At 36.7% G+C, this 16410-nt stretch overlaps 1 protein-coding gene across 11 annotated transcripts in view; it reads right to left on the reverse strand.

The window, feature by feature from the left end:
• The window catches only part of LOC139721565 (1-phosphatidylinositol 4,5-bisphosphate phosphodiesterase beta-4-like), a 181659-nt gene that overhangs the window by 11023 nt on the left and 154226 nt on the right, over nucleotides 1–16410 (reverse strand). For 5 of the 11 annotated variants that reach the window (XM_071632895.1, XM_071632893.1, XM_071632888.1 and 2 more), the window contains 7 exons: nucleotides 9949–10124; nucleotides 8868–8927; nucleotides 6401–6545; nucleotides 5810–5894; nucleotides 4538–4714; nucleotides 3299–3401; nucleotides 609–773 (listed from right to left, as the gene is read on the reverse strand). In XM_071632895.1, the coding sequence (XP_071488996.1) occupies nucleotides 609–773; nucleotides 3299–3401; nucleotides 4538–4714; nucleotides 5810–5894; nucleotides 6401–6545; nucleotides 8868–8927; nucleotides 9949–10124 (911 nt within the window). The remainder of the gene's footprint in view (nucleotides 1–608; nucleotides 774–3298; nucleotides 3402–4537; nucleotides 4715–5809; nucleotides 5895–6400; nucleotides 6546–8867; nucleotides 8928–9948; nucleotides 10125–16410) is intronic. The other 6 variants (XM_071632897.1, XM_071632891.1, XM_071632896.1 and 3 more) reach the window with 4 other exon arrangements.

The raw sequence follows: 16410 nt of genomic DNA on the forward strand, positions 1-16410 counted from the left end.
ATCAATGATATTATGAACTTGTCCCTTTAAAAAAAAATCAATATATGGCCTGGTGTAGTATACAGATGAAGGAGACCTCTTGCTTAATAATTCGGAATTACATCCAAAATGACAATGCTAATGCATATTGCACTCAAAGGATGGTGTATTGATTCTTATTTGAAATCATTATGTGGGTCTGAAATAGGAAATATGCTTTAATATTGCAGATTTGATATCAAATAAGACAAGTCCAATAACCATGTCATGACAATGTAATACTATCAAAATGAACTAGACAAAGTTCATAGGTGGTCCAAAGAAATAAATTGAAGGCATCAATAGAAATGTGATAAAGGGTCAGTTTATCTTGTTTCAACATTTGATCTGTGGGCAACTTACAAAAAGGTTTGACATATGCTATTTCCCTTCCACTTACCATCTCAGACAAGTGCTTTAAAAAAAGCCACCATAAAACAAACTGTAGAAGGGATGTAAAAATGGAATGGAAACCTTTTGGGTCCTTATCTTATGGTGCCATACCGATTTATTAAGAAGAGGAGGATCCCTAGATGTACTTTGCATGCCACTACTTAATAGGGAAATGGCTAAAGCAAAAGACTTCTCACTTTTCTGAATACAAAGGGTTCCTCATTGTAGACAGGATTGAGTCCGTTGTTGGGCACGGTCCTCGTCCGGTGTTCTCTCCGTATCGTGTCCGTGGGAAGACCGTACATATCCACCTCTACGTAGGTGCCGACTTTCTTGTCAGACAAGAACTGGCCAGAGATGACCTGGCATGAGGCAAATATAGTGTGAAGAAAGAAAAAAAACTGGTTATACACAATTTTAGCCAAAAAATATTTGGATTTGGACAAATGCTCCATGTATGGATGATTTCTCAGAAACCTGGACTATCTCTACCCTCCCTCTTAGTCTGTAAATAGATATGAAATCAATTTCATGTCACTGAGATACATGTATCATAAAAGTTGATACTTTTGTGCCCGTAATTCTCAGCATGAGTAATTCTTTGTGCTCGGCAGAGTTAGATGAATTATGCATGATTTTAATTCTGTGGAATCAAAACATAAAATGATTTTACATGTAATAAGCACAAAAAAATATATATGTATTATTTTATTTTCACACTGGTTTCTAATTACGCCAAGTGTGAGAAAATTTCCACACCATGAAAATGTCCACTTTAACAGTAAATTTAGAGATACTGGCTCTATGAATAATTTCTAAACGTAAAGAGCCATAGTGGCTGCTCCTACAGTAACCTAAAGAATTCAGTTGTTAAATGAGGTATGTGTATGTATGCTATATGTTATATATTTGTAAATTTATAAACTTTTTTGGGGGATAAATTTATCAAACATTTGCATCCACTGAGGAAGAATAAGTGTGGATATCTCTCTCTATCTGTCTATTTATTCATATACTGTAAAAGAGGATATTTTCGCGCGACTAATTTTTCGCGCTTGCGCTGGTAAGAGGAGTTTCGCGTGTTTTTAATTCCGCGGAATCAAGACATCCACCAATGGAACATATGGCACGCAAAAATATCTGCGTGCTTTTATTTTCGCGCTAGCTTCTGGTTGCGTGAAATGCACGAAAATTTCGACACCGCGAAAATTTCCACTTTTACAGTACATGAATTCTGTTGTAACTGGTACATACATAAAACTGTGAGTACCTGTAAACATAGATAAAGAAAATGGGTGGACACATGCTTCAGAACAAAATGTTTAATATCTCCAAAACTATGAGAATAGAAGGGTGTGGGCAAATGGCCATGATCCTATTCTTTGGATTCCCCCTGGTATTTTATTTTCTTTATTTGTTTATTCATTTTTATTTTCAACACCAAAGAATACAAGTGTACAAACATACACATAAAACATCTCTTCATAATTTCCAGGTGGATATTTTCCATCTCTAAGCTGCTACATCATCAGACTAATCAGACTGGCCCTGACTAATGGACAGACATATACCGTCAAGGGGGGGGGGGGGGGGGAGAGCCTGACTAAAGATGTGTAATCCCTCCAACATCCCAAATGTTGCGGTATACACAAAACATGGTGTTGAATACACGTTTAATCTTTTCTGTTCCAAAGAGTCAAAGTGTGCACAAATTTTACAAACAAACCTATGAGCAGGTGATATAATGTGGTATGCAGAGGATTAAAAGCTGTAAACCTGCAAACACTGTCACACGGAGGAGAATGTGATGTGATATGAGAAACTGATATTGAAGAGACTAGCTGCTGTCTATCAAGAAAAAGAGTTTGGTAGAGATTAAAGCAGACTTGTCTACTTTAGACGCTCTTTAGGATGTCTACATCCATCTACCATGTGGGTGGGAAAGCATAAATTATTCCCATTTGTTTTTGTGTTGTGGGGTACTCTAAATCTAACTCCACTTATCCTCCTATCTCTTGATCTCTTTCCACTTTGTCTTATGTCCTTCTGCATCTCTCCTCCTCCTTCTCCTCAATTCTCAATTTATAGTTCATTTCCGTCTCTCCTAACTACTTGTCCGCCGTTGCTCATTTCCTATTCTCAGAATGGCAAACCTTCTCCCACCCCCTTCCCCCCCCCCCCCCCATTTCTCCTCCAGCCTGGAACATGATGCTACTTGCCTCAGCAGATAAAAGTTGATGGATATTACATATGAATGGGATAATGTGACCATAAATTACGTGAGGGCTGTCAGAGACATAAGAGGAAACAGTCAGGAAGTAGTTGGTTCTTCCCTCCCTCGCAGTTAAGCAAGATTACAGCATTACCGTGACTCATGCGGAATGCAGCGTTCCCGAAAATTATGTCACTTAAATTGCTGCTCATCCAACATTCAGACAGAAAAGGGACGAAAGGGTTTTGTGAAACTACTTCAGTAATTTGCTTCTGCTATGCATAAAAGCTGGGGGAAAAAATGTCTCATGCAGGATTTGGCAAATTTTGGATGAAGTAGGAAGGGTAAAAATAAAGCCCAGCAGCCTGGAGCAGTCAGCATCAAACCCAGGACTCTCCAGCAGTGATGCTAAGATTTCTTTTTTCTTTTATTGAACACATTAAACAGAACCCTATTAAACATTATTTCTACCTGAGAGGACTTAATTAACTTAATTACTTTTTCTCTCACAGCACATCCTGTACACAAGGCATGTCAGTTAACCATAAATCTACGAACTACATGGACATTGCAACTGATTGACATGGACATTATGCACTGAGTGGACAATAAATTGGCTAATAAAGTAAAGACATGGATTCTTTCAGTAGTGAAAGGAGAGACTGGTAAACTAACCTGAACTGAGCATGTTGCTGCTATGACACCATCAACAGGTGACTCGGAGAAAGGATCGAATGTCCTGTCTGGTCTCCTCATAAAATCTGGCTTCAGTAAGTACCTGTATCACACACACACACACACACGAAAAAAGGCAACATAACCTTTTATAGCAGGTTGTAATGATATGATATGCACGATGGATCCATATTCACAGAAGACATATTCAAAACTTTGAGTAATCAAGCTCATGGTAGTTGAGTAATTTAATCTTCTAATGAATCAAACAGCCCTAGGTTGAGTCATTTGACTGATATCATTTCAATCTGTGATGGGAGCAATGTTTTCCCATCCAAGAGACCAATAGTCATGATGTCATGCTTTACGATTTTAGAGAAAGTGAGCTAATACAGAATGCAGGGCAGTGGCAGGTAATGATAGAAACATTGTGTGTCATCTGATGAGTTTGTAGTAGAAAGGATATTGATGACTCTCAGACTCATCTCCATAAGCAATCATGACTTAAAACTCATTCCCCTAAAGTCATCACACAACACATGGCAAGGACTCCACCCACACAATCTGAAACTGAACAATTTCTGATGGATGGAAGAAAATGAATATCATTTCCTTGCATGAATGGGCTTACTTCTCATGTTACATCAAATATGAGTCATCAAAGAAACTCACCAATATCCTATTTGTAATTCCATTTTCATATATCACTCTTTTAAAGGGTACAAAAATGCATCACAGCTTTCCATATTATGTAAATGCAGTCCCAGCCTGAAATAAAAGAGTCTTCATGACTTTCTTGAGAGCACGAATGCACTTCTTAATGTTTCATTCATTTTGTTAGATTCACTGTAACTGGTGTATTCATTTCGATCCATATCTGTGTTTTGCTATTTAACATTAGTACATGGTGCAGTGTATTCTGTGACACTTGTTTCGAATTGTACAATTTTGTATAACTATTTTGTGGATACAACTGACAGTCAAGGTTTTTGTGTTTTCGTTTTTTCATCAATGGGTTGTGCACTGTGTGAATACATAAATAAAGATATCTAAATGAATATACATTGCTGCATGTTGAGCCCGAGACTACCAAAGTATGAAAATTATGCTGCTATAGAAGGGGGAGTAAAACTTTTCTAACAATTCCACTCTTTGATAATATACAGTAATGGAAAGGAGGAAACACTTTATGTATTGCAAGCACAATGACTGGAAAAAGCAGTAATACATCTGACTCACCCACAGGAGCCATTATACTCAAATTTTCCCTGATTGAGTTGCATGCCGATGTCGGGGGACTGAAAATTGAGGGCGACCATCTGGCAGCCGGCGTTCCAGAAGATCTGTGGCATGTAGTTGCTGGAGTCATAGCGCCCACCTTTGGGGTAGATCCTGCTCATCTGACGTTTATTGTAACTGAAAGATCACCAAGTTAAGGAAGAGACCCGACATTTTTGCACACATAAAACAAGAAAGGACCAACAAGGACAATTTTGATGATTTTATTACTATTATCATTATTTTTTTTTAGTGACATTGCTTTTGATGAAGTTTTACATCAGAGTAAACCAGTGCATCTTATCAGTAACTTTAGTCTTTAATACCGATGTCGGTAAAACAGCCCTTGAGGGGACTAATTACAAAATTCTTGTCAGTCATTTGTCAGTACACATATAATGCACAGGCTTGAGTGCATCTCTGAGAACTGAACTGAATGAGTTTACTTTGGAATGGTTTAATACACAACATGCTGTTGAGTGGGTTCTAGACTGTTTCAAAAGTGAATGAGTACATCCAATCCCAGCAATGCTTACAATAAGCCTGTACCGTATGTACCAAAAAAAGAATTACAACGGGACCCTCCGCAATGATAACTTTAAAAGTAGTGAATCAATCCAAATGCAATTTCAGGGTGTGAAACTAGAACTCATCACCCACATCATACAGAAAATCCCATCTGATTTGCTTCAGTGGTCAAAGAGAAATGAGTAATTCTGTAGAGCATGGCAGGAATCTCTTCCCTCCAAGTTCTGGCTATTGTGTTCACACATTCATATGCACTTCCACGAGCATCCAAGTGCTAAACTTGGAAGAATCAGACTCATGACATGCTTTACAACAATCCACATTTTTCTGTGACCGCTTACCCAAATTGATTGGGGTTTTCTGCGAAATAGAGCTAAGATGTTATCTTTTAAGACCCTAAAGTAGCATCTAGACAGTTTAATCATATTGGGAGTTACCACTGCGAAAATCCGAATTTAATTTTTTTTGGGACATACTGTACAGCATGGTTTCAGTTTCAGTTCAGTTTTATGGTTGATATAAAAAGAGTAAAGAAAAATGACCCCCCCCCCCCCTCAGAAAAAAAAGGCAAAATTCAACTGATTTCTCATGCGGCCGATAACATGAATTCATGCATCTATTGAAAACACTGCAGTTATCAGATTTGGACAAGTCTGACCAGCGCTTTCAGCTTATCAAAGTCTTGTGTGGACGTTCAAAGGATACTTGACAAACTCTATGCACTGCGTCTTGATGTAGCCAAGTCCTACAGACTCGTTGAAGGACGACATGTTGAAATGTAGATTCCTCTCTGCAACCAAATCAAAGAAAAGAATGAAAATTTCAAGATGTAGAGAGTAGTTTAATAGAGATGAACATGGAAAATATTGATTCCACATTCACAAGCCTTACCCCCCTCCACCCCAGATAAGCAATATACAATACATTGTTAAATGAGTTGTTAATTCAGGCTAGACGGTAATTTAAAGCACTTGTGCAGGCAATTGTTTCATTTGTTTATATATTTTCATTAATATTGATCAGCAACATTTGTTTCATATCCAAATTAGGAGGATGAACCATCTCATATCTCTGGTTTAATCATAACTTGTTCAATAGAGAAATCATCAGGCAATCTAACGAGCATATACAGTACCCAAGGTGTGATGTCACAACCATTCATCACCATGGAAACTGGTTCTAAACAACCTCACCTGGCCCAAATATCTGTGAACACTAGTGCTGCTAACCATGACCCTTAATCCTCTTGAGGTGAATACAGGTATTGATCAAACTGGACTTTTCTACACATCTTACCTTCAGCAACATCAAAGCCCTGGAACTTGACTGGTTGTGCATAGTTGACGAGGCGAGAGAGGCAGGCATGGATATTGGTGGTGGCTCCAGTGTAGCGGTACTGAGCCACTACAGCAGCCTCATCCTCCTGTGACAACAGCTCTCCCTGTCGTCAGAATGCAGAGATGGAGAAATAGGGAAATAGATAGATATATAGATAGACAGACATATGAACAGAAAGATACTTAGACAGATATAGACACATGAAGATAAAGTAATTGTAGAAATATATGGAGATATAGATGACCACAGATAGATAGAAAGAAAGATAGATAGATAGATAGATAGACAGATAGATAGATAGAATGATAAAGACACAGAATGGATTAACAAATTGAAAGGTGTACAGATATTGCAAAAAAAAATATGGTGACAAATACAAATATTGGAAGATAGAGTGAAAGAGAGAAAGACAGCAGAAGACAAATAGAAAGATAGTAAGGATAGATAGATAGATAGATAAATAGATAGATAGATAGATAGATAGGTAGATAGATAGATAGATAGATAGATAGATAGATAGATGAATACAGAGAGAGAGAGAGAGAGAGAGCAAAAGAGGGTTTAATCAAATGTCCTTTACGCTATAGTTTGAAAGTTCACATTTAATCAATGTACAAATTTATGGGAGCTGGGCATAATCAATAAATGATTACACAATTCATCAAATTACATGAAGGATGATATGGCATTACTTATCACAAACATTTAGTCATTAATCACAACAATCATGCATTATCAGCTGTTATCAAACTCACTTTACAATTCAATCCATTCATTTTCCTACACGAGAAGCACTACAGAATTTTGACACAGCAAAAGGCTGCAAGCAAATTTGCAGTATTTGTATTAAACTTATCTGCAATTATGATTACTATTTACTGTTCATAAATTCAGGTAATATTGTGTCTGTAAGTATCAAAACAGGTTCAACAAATAAGGGGGGGGGGGGGTATGATCAAATCAAGTGGTATGTGTTGCCAGAGACCAGAGGGTAATTACAGGATGACCTAGAATGCACACCCTTGACATTTTGATGCACAGAAAATTATGCAGCATGTCAGGATCAATGCTCACATTGAAATATTGACTATATTTCAGTCTGTGATGTGGTAAATGAGTTCAACATCCTTGTCCCAATTCTGTGATGTTTTTGCTTTACAGATCAACAACAGCAACAACAAAAGTGGTGTACAAGACCAACCAAATACTGCAGAGAGCAAGTTGAAAATTTCTCTGAATTTAACCATGCCAATTCATTTGGTAACCTGTTTCTACACAATACTGATTTGCATTATGGGATAGTGCTCCTCAGACAAGTCAATAGTTACTATAACATACAACTTTTTGATGAGAAACATCTTAAACAAACAAACAAAAATCTCTTATGTATATCTGCATGTGTTAGGTTGAACCAGATTGTGGTGATTCATTTCTCTCCGCCCAATAAATGTCTCTATGTGGGTGATATTTGTTATTCATGAAAACTCTAAATGGACATGCCTTTGTATAACTCAAAATCTTAATCTTGTTTCATATAAAAGGACAAAGAATTGTATATAAACTTCAAAACAGACCATATCACACCACATGTCCATACCATTCAAGAATGCTACACAATAAAACAAAAACAAACCCAGACCCATACTATGTCACTCCAATTGTCATGCCATTTTCATCAGCATGAAAGGGTGATTTTGTACTCTAATATCTGATACTCAACCATCTTTTGAAATGATGCTACATTCATCAATACCACTGATAATTGTCATCCAAAAATCAATATCTGGGGTACTCTACCAACAACGAATAGCTGTTTGAGGCTTGTGCACTCTCATGTCTTTGAGAGGTCAGATCATCACAACAGGCTAGCTTCTTGCTATGATCAGTGACATAGGGGCAGAAAACTATCCAGGAGGGCATTTCATGAAGCATTTTGGTCGGATATTTTTCTGACAAACTGTTACAAGCTACTGAAATCTTTGCATGTGATTGGCTGAGAGCAAATTTGTCCAACAACTTTGTCGGACAAAATGCTTCATGAAATGCCCCCCAGAAATACAAATGGCCCATCAGAGCAGTATTCATAGTCACCTGCTCTGTCAAATTACTAATTTATCAGAACAACAATTGTCATGTAATTACGCTTACAATTATTGTACACAGAGATGGCACACACAGGCCACACATTGGGAGAAATTTCAGTCACCACATCCCAAATTATGAAAACATACATTACAGCAAATTTTCCCCCGAAAGGAGGTTTGTTTGTTTTGTTTTGTTTTGTTTTTTGTTTTTTCGAGATTTTTTTTTTCCCCAGTCGAGTGAAATGGAGAGAAAAGGGTTAAATGCATATGTTGTTTTGAGGAATGACTAATTTTATATATTTATATTTTTAATGAAATAGGGGCCAGACTGACAAACTCACAATATGCTGCAATGGTATCTGATCTCGGATGCTGCTACTGCTTGTCGTTCCTGAAGAAATCTGAAAAGAGTAATTGGTGCAATTTTTGCTTTCTTGTTATTGGCTGGCAACCATGACATGACGGTATGGTTTAGGAATTCCCACACAGGACTAGTCTCCATTTTTTTCAACCACTTGGGTGTTTCTCACGACCCAACCAATGTACCAAATACACACAAGCAGGTCAAGAATACTTAATGATACAGGTATTTGCAGGTGTTATGACAGAGAAAAACAAATATAATCCCCCACCCCCCCCCCCCCCCCATCCATCCCACACAAACACACACACTCAGCTAAATGAAAAATGATGCTATAGTGGATATTCCACATAGATTACGTGTAGGAAACTATTCAGGTTTGAAATCCTAACAGAGTGAAATCAGGCAGGATGCATGCATCACAGTCTGGGATCATGTACCAGTAAGAAGTGGGTACATGGACTGTAAGATCATGGATTGTGGACATTGCTGGCATGCTCCGCAAGAAAAGTACCAGTCCCAAATCATCACAACGAAATAAATACCCAGTATTATCAAATATGTCAGTCCAACAGTAGCATTCAAACTACTTGCACACTTCTGTACTCGGCAATACACAATTTTGAATATGACAAAAATGAATTGCTAGACAGACAGGCATCGAGTTCTCTGTGCTTCAGAAAGTTCATAATATGACTGTCCTGAAAATTGCGAAGTCTTGCATGATGTACTCCACATGCTATACAAAATCATTTTACGTAAATTGGTCCTCTTTACATTGCTATATTATTGTATCGAGGATGTGCTGTTAGTATCATGCAGAGTGACAGCCACACCTAACAATTTAATATTTGGCATGCCTTATGAATTAATAACAAAACATTGACACAAATCTTTACGCACAGAGAAAATAATCCATCTAATCTAAGTAATCATGATTATCTATATTAGAGAAAAACAGTAGATGACCTTCACTTTGTACAGTACACATAACTTGAAAGTCTATAGATGAGAACCGTGATGGGAGCCAGAAGTGGTCTCCAGTGGTCAAACTCTCTTACCTTCTTGGCATTAATCTTGACACTCATTGTGTGCTTGAGTTTGGACTCCTCCTCAACCACGCCGATACTGCTCCCGCTGATGCTGCCTATAGAATCCTTGGAAGGGAACTTGAACTCGGGGTGAGCGTCTGTGTTGCCTGGTGGGGAAACAGCACCATCACTGTATCCTTCAGCGGCTAAGTCAAATCCAGGCCCGGGTTGTGGTGGAGGAGGGGAGGAAGGGAGGGAGGGAAGGACAGGGAAGGAGGAGGAGGAGGAGGTGGTGGTGGAGGAGGAGGATGGGGAGAGCAGGAGGAGGAGGAGTAGGAGGAGCAGGATACGGGAGGAAGCCAGCAGGGGTTGGAGAGCATTTTTGTATGACCATGAGACAATAGGGATTGCCACCATTTTGGGATGATTGATGGAAGGACAAAACAAAGGAAGGATTGGGGGAAAGAAGGAAGGGATGATGTGGAAAATGTATATGAGGCAGGATGATTTTTTTTTCCAATGAAACAAGCAGACAATGTTTGGGGAATATGATGTGAGAGGTAGACAAATGTAATGATTTTTGAAAGGGTTGAATGGGTGACGATAAATGGGCAGGAGTTACATCATGGACAGGTGAATGAAAGGGAAACAGAATTACAACGGGAGGGAAGAGATAAGCAATATTGACATGACAGAGATACAAGTGAGGACAATTAGCAGACAAGTAGTGAACATGATGAGGCACAGGTCAGTTAGCACCAAAGCATTATGGGATAATGGTTTACAAAAACAATTGATTGACATTTTTTTTTTTAAAGCAGAACAGAAAAAAAAATAACAGAGATACAAAAGAAACGAAGAAGAAGGATATGTTCAAAGGTTGGACATGAAACATTTTGTTTTGAGAAGACAGCAACATGATATTAGTAAGACAGAGAAGGAAAGAATGGGAGAGAGAGCGAGAAATATGAATATATAAGTTGAGACAATAAAGCAGACATATGTTAAGGAGCAGAATGAAGATGTAGTAACATGTTTGCAGCATGTAAAATAAATTTTGTAAGACAGTTTCAGTGACAATGTCGAGTGTGGGATATAGGAGAAAGCGGGCGGCAGTGAAAGGGGTATGGAGACAAATAACAAGACATAGAAACAAGTAGATTGGATAGAATAGCACATGATGAAACAAATGTAAAAAAAAACAACAAAAAACAAGCATTTCATGGAAAAAAGATGAACAGGTTTGTTTTGAACAGTGTTACACAGAAATAAAGATGAGTGGGTGTGATGATTGGATGGGGGAAAGATGAAATAAAAATGATGTATGATAGTGTGTTAGCGAGATACACAATCATGCACCGCATCACACAATGTGTACATCAGATTGAACGAAGATCAATCCAAGATACATACACAGATAGAAACATACATAAATGAACATAACAACCCACACATACACATACACACATTCACACACACATATACATGCATACATACACACACACACACACACACACACACACACAACCACACATAACATCCCCGTTCATACGTAAGCATCCACAGAATATACCAGTTATCAAACACAGACACAAACATCCAAACACAATGCAACATCAAGAGAGAGCAACAATGTTTCAAGTAGGAACATGACACCATTAAACAAGATAGAGAGAAAGAGAGAGAGAGAGAATGAAAGAAAAACAGGCAGACAGAATGAGAAGAGAAAAGAAAGATATAGGGATAGACAGAATGTAGCATATGAGAGATAAAACAGCAGAATAGATATCAACGAGAGTGAAAATGGAAAGATAGAAATATTGGACAAATTTCAGGTTGGATGTGAGATGAGAGAGTGAGAGAAGAGACAAAACAAAATTAATCATCGTGCAAAAAAAAAATCAAAGTAAATTTGGGGATAACTATTAAGCTGTCTATTAACATTACAGGTACAAAACATAAACACACAAACATAGAAAGGTCTGCAAATAAACTGAAACATTTAATCATGTGATATTACAATGATGCACCATGTGCAAGCTGCAATACAAGAATGTTACTGTTATCATACAATTCTATCATCAAAATTTAAGATTCTGAAAAATTATATTTTCATTCTATCTGATCGATTGCTCAATCTCTATGGGCTGAAATGATAAAGAATGTATTGGTTCTTCAGATTTGAAAAACTGCATATATAAAATCAGAACGTTCAGTGGATTTCATACATTACTGCAAACATTTCTCTTGAGATGGAAGAGCTGGGCTAAACTCATGCAAACATGTTTATTAATAAATTTCTGTAAACCAAAGAAATTATCATGCACAGTATCAAACTTGCATTTGCAGTAGTGAAATAATGTACAGTATTATTAATACCTGTTTCATTCATTAAAACTGACATAGATTCAAAACGACAATTGAAGTGTTTAAAGATATTTTTTGATAGAAATTAAGCAGTAATGACTTTGATAAGATTGCCATAATCTTCTGGAAAATCGAAAACTGCCAAGTTTTCATGACGAAAACATATATGTTTCTGGCATCAGGTGGTAAAATGATGAGGTTTCTTCTGAAACATTCATGCATTTCTGAGCAATAAACATCATGCAATCAAACTAGCCATTGTTTCAAGCACAGCAAAGCTACAAACTTCATGTCAGCTCAAATGTTGTTTTTGCATGCATACAAAAATTGTCACAGTGATGTCTAACAAAATTGCATAGGAGTTAAGGGACACAGCTTGTGGACATGGATGAAAGGTACTAGGGTCAAGGTCACAGGTCAAGGTTCAATATAAACCTTCTTTCCCCCTTTGAACCAAGGAAAAGGGTAGGGAGGGATGGGAGGGATTTGAGGTAATGACATTTCTGAAGGAAACATGACTCATAGCCGCAGAAGAGATGCAGATGTATGTACATTTTGCATTTTCTTTCTTTAAAAAAAAAATATATATATATATATATATATATATATATCATAAACCCGTTGATTCTCTTATGACTATAACTATGGTATATATCACTCTGCATGTGGTATAAGTTAATCATAAAACCTCACTTGAGAACCATATCAGTGAAAACTTTAGTACAACTGCCATGATGCTCAAATTCTGTAGGTTCTCAACTGAAGGATGTGGACCTGTGTGTTCAAATCTTTGAGTATGATTTCTTTCAAGTCGCCTTCCACTGAAATAATTTTGGCAAAAAATCTGATGAGCTGGAAACTCCAGTTATCCCCTTAACCTTGAAACACATGCTATATAACATACATAAACCTTCAGAAGCTTTGAGAAAGAAAACATTGCTACAGTATTCTTAATTTTAGAATCATTCCACTCTCAGTAATCATATTGGCAATAATTCCCATAATCTATGAAAATTCATAAATAGATACTCATTCTTACTAATACTTTACTGCTCTGGTCTGTGCTTAAGAAATCAAGAAGCAGTGGAATTTCACAGATTTGAGCACTTTTACATAGAACATTTACTGGTTACCATATTCTGAAAGTCATGAACACAATGTATAGATATCAATGGTAGACTCTTAAGTACCAATCTTCAAGAACAGAAGAAATTTTTCATCACAAAGTACAGGCATTCAACACTGCTGGAGCTGGGTATAAGTAGCTTGGAATAAGGAAAGAGAAAAATAGTCACAAAATTAATGTGGCAGCCATATATCCTACAAAATTAATAGAGTATCAGAACATGGCTCTTTTGGCTTTAATATATTAATTAATTTTGTTTTTGTTTTAGAGAATGCACATAGTGATATGATAGAATACAATGAGTGATAACTTGGCCTTTTTTTTAAGCCTTGCTTTTGGCTAAGGATGGTCCAACCCCAGCAGTGTCAAATTGGTATGACTAATAAATTGAACAATAATACTGCCTTGTATTGTCGTATACTGTATATATATAAAAACATTCCTATGGCCAAAAACTTTTTAAACAATAAAACCAACCTTTGTACAATTATAGTGACCTCATACTGCACATGAAGAGTGGATTATCAACAATCTAACAAAACTTAGTGGTAATGTTAATAGATAGTATGACAGAATACACTCTGCAAAATTGTAAAGACATGCATGAGAAGTGAAAAAAGACAGAAAGAAAAAAAAATCAGCATATTTCAGCCCAAGGATGGACCCTTTTCTCTTCTCAGGCTGTTCAAGAACTATTAAAGCTGCACTGCATCTGGTGATAGTGCCTGAGTTATTGTGGGTCAACATAGCAATGAAAAGTGAATTACCAGTCTTCTTTAGATGATAAGCTATACATGAAATTGATTGAACATGTGAAAAGATCAACATACATAAATATCAAATATAATAAGAATGTTCAATGGCACAACCATACTAGAAATTAAATCCTACAGAGAGGGACAGACAGACAGACAGAGAAGTATGTTTATATTATTGCTGATGTCAAAGAAATTTGTAAGGTCAGACAAACAAATATTGCAAGGATGAATGAGCTTCTGACAACATGCATGGAGAGGCCGAGAGGTCCAGAATCACCAACAAGAAAAGCTTCCATTCACCAGCTCAAGTTAACTTCTTTTTTTTCTCTCTTTGGCTTTGGAGATTCACTTGGCAAGCAGCTTGCAGAAGCAAAAGCAGCAGTGCTTTGAAGGTTTAAAAGGGGGAGGAGCACTTACACAAAACAAACTAAAAGTAATCTACGATGACGGCACTATGTAGTCAAATTAAACTGGATGTATCATGCATGCAGCAAACTCGCAGCAAAAACTCAAAATGATCATCTACAGCAAAATGATGACATGGCATGCGGGACAAGATAAGGTTGTGTCTCCTTCTCTCCACTTCTCCACTCAACAGACAAAGCTCACAGTAAAACAAAAAGTAGTTTTGGACTGACTGCACAATAATTATCACATATCACTTCACATCAGTTCAAACCATGTTGCATACCAAAAGTTATGTACGGATATGTCAAATCTTCTGAAGAGTTTCAGTCACGAGTCATTTGCCATTCGTTCCTCTCGGTAGTACATTATCTATTCATGGCATGTTGTTTCTTCACAGATTTTTTTTCACAAATTCTACATTAGTCATACATCAAATGGATTCAAATACGGTGCTGCAGAAAATTATTCAGTTCAATCAAAATACTGTCATGGTCATTTGAAATGTACGTCAACAAAATGTTGTGTTTCTTTCCTGGGTGGTGGAAAAATAGGCTAACTTGAAATATGCAAACCCCCTAATGACCCAAAAGACCCAAAGCAAAAAAGTCAGATTTGATTCTTTTTTTTCCCCTTCTTCATGTTGTGACTATTATCTATTGTAACAAAACTTGCACTCACTCAATGTCACCATATTCATGATTTATCAAGCTAATCTATATGAACAATGAACAATGAAACATTCTGAAGGGATCAAACATAACAGCATATCTTGTGTTATATGGAGGATGGTTAAGAGCACATTCTATGTGAGACTGACTTCATAAATCTGTAATCTAGTCTGAGAGCTTCTCTTTCATCAAATTATTTGGAAATAAACTACAAAAAGTATGCTAAGCACCACTCATGTCAAAGCAACAAAAGCTCCATCTAATGAATGATGATTTCTATCCTTAAATGGCCATAAATTATGTTATCCTTTCACTTTCTGGATTTAAATTGTATTACTACAGCTACACATTGAATTCTTTTTTTTTTTACTATATCCAAATGTTTACTAACTGCACATACAAACAAATCATGTTGAAATGATTTACATTACATCTGAGTATGTTTGATATATATGAATTATTGCTACTGAGCTTTACTATGTTTCTTGACAGTTTATATTCTACTAACATCACACTGCTTATTCTAAAGGGCTTTATCATTGTCCTTATTGTTATCACTATCATCTATACTGTTAATATTAGTAGTGTAATATCCATATCCATCCATTGTCATACCAGTTCAACTGGTACATTCGTGTAAGGTATTGGTATTTTGACTTGATGTACTGACAAACCCTCCAATTTGAAATTTTGTTTTGTTTTGTTTTGTTTCAACAAAAGAGTTAGCACCCTGATGAAATTTGTCATGAATGTCATAAACTGTCTTACATGACAGGTAAGTAAAAACAGCATCTCCTATTTTGTTTTAATCCCTATAAATAAAGCTTTGACTAGACATACAATTGAAAAAAGTCTTTAGAGCTATCGTATGTGCAAGATATTTCCTGGTCAAGTTTTATAGTGATTTTGAATAGGGAGAATGATTAGCTCAAAATCTGTGCTAAAGGACACACTCATGTGGTAAGTGGTTAATAGTGCAATAGACTTCACCCATGCTCAACAAAACTATCAGTGCAAAATAGCAACTAGTTCGCCTGCTTTTTTTTTCTGCCCATATCCTAGATATCCCTAGCAAATTCATTTTGCAAACCTTTTAGAAAACTTATTCCTTTCTCCCAAGAAATGCAGAAAGCACCAAAAAACAAAAACAAAAAAATGAATAAGA

This window comes from Diadema antillarum, unplaced genomic scaffold, assembly GCF_040938485.1.
Source record: "Diadema antillarum isolate AM-2024a unplaced genomic scaffold, OU_Dant_1.0 scf00000145, whole genome shotgun sequence".
In the NCBI taxonomy this organism is placed as follows: Eukaryota; Metazoa; Echinodermata; class Echinoidea; order Diadematoida; family Diadematidae; genus Diadema; species Diadema antillarum.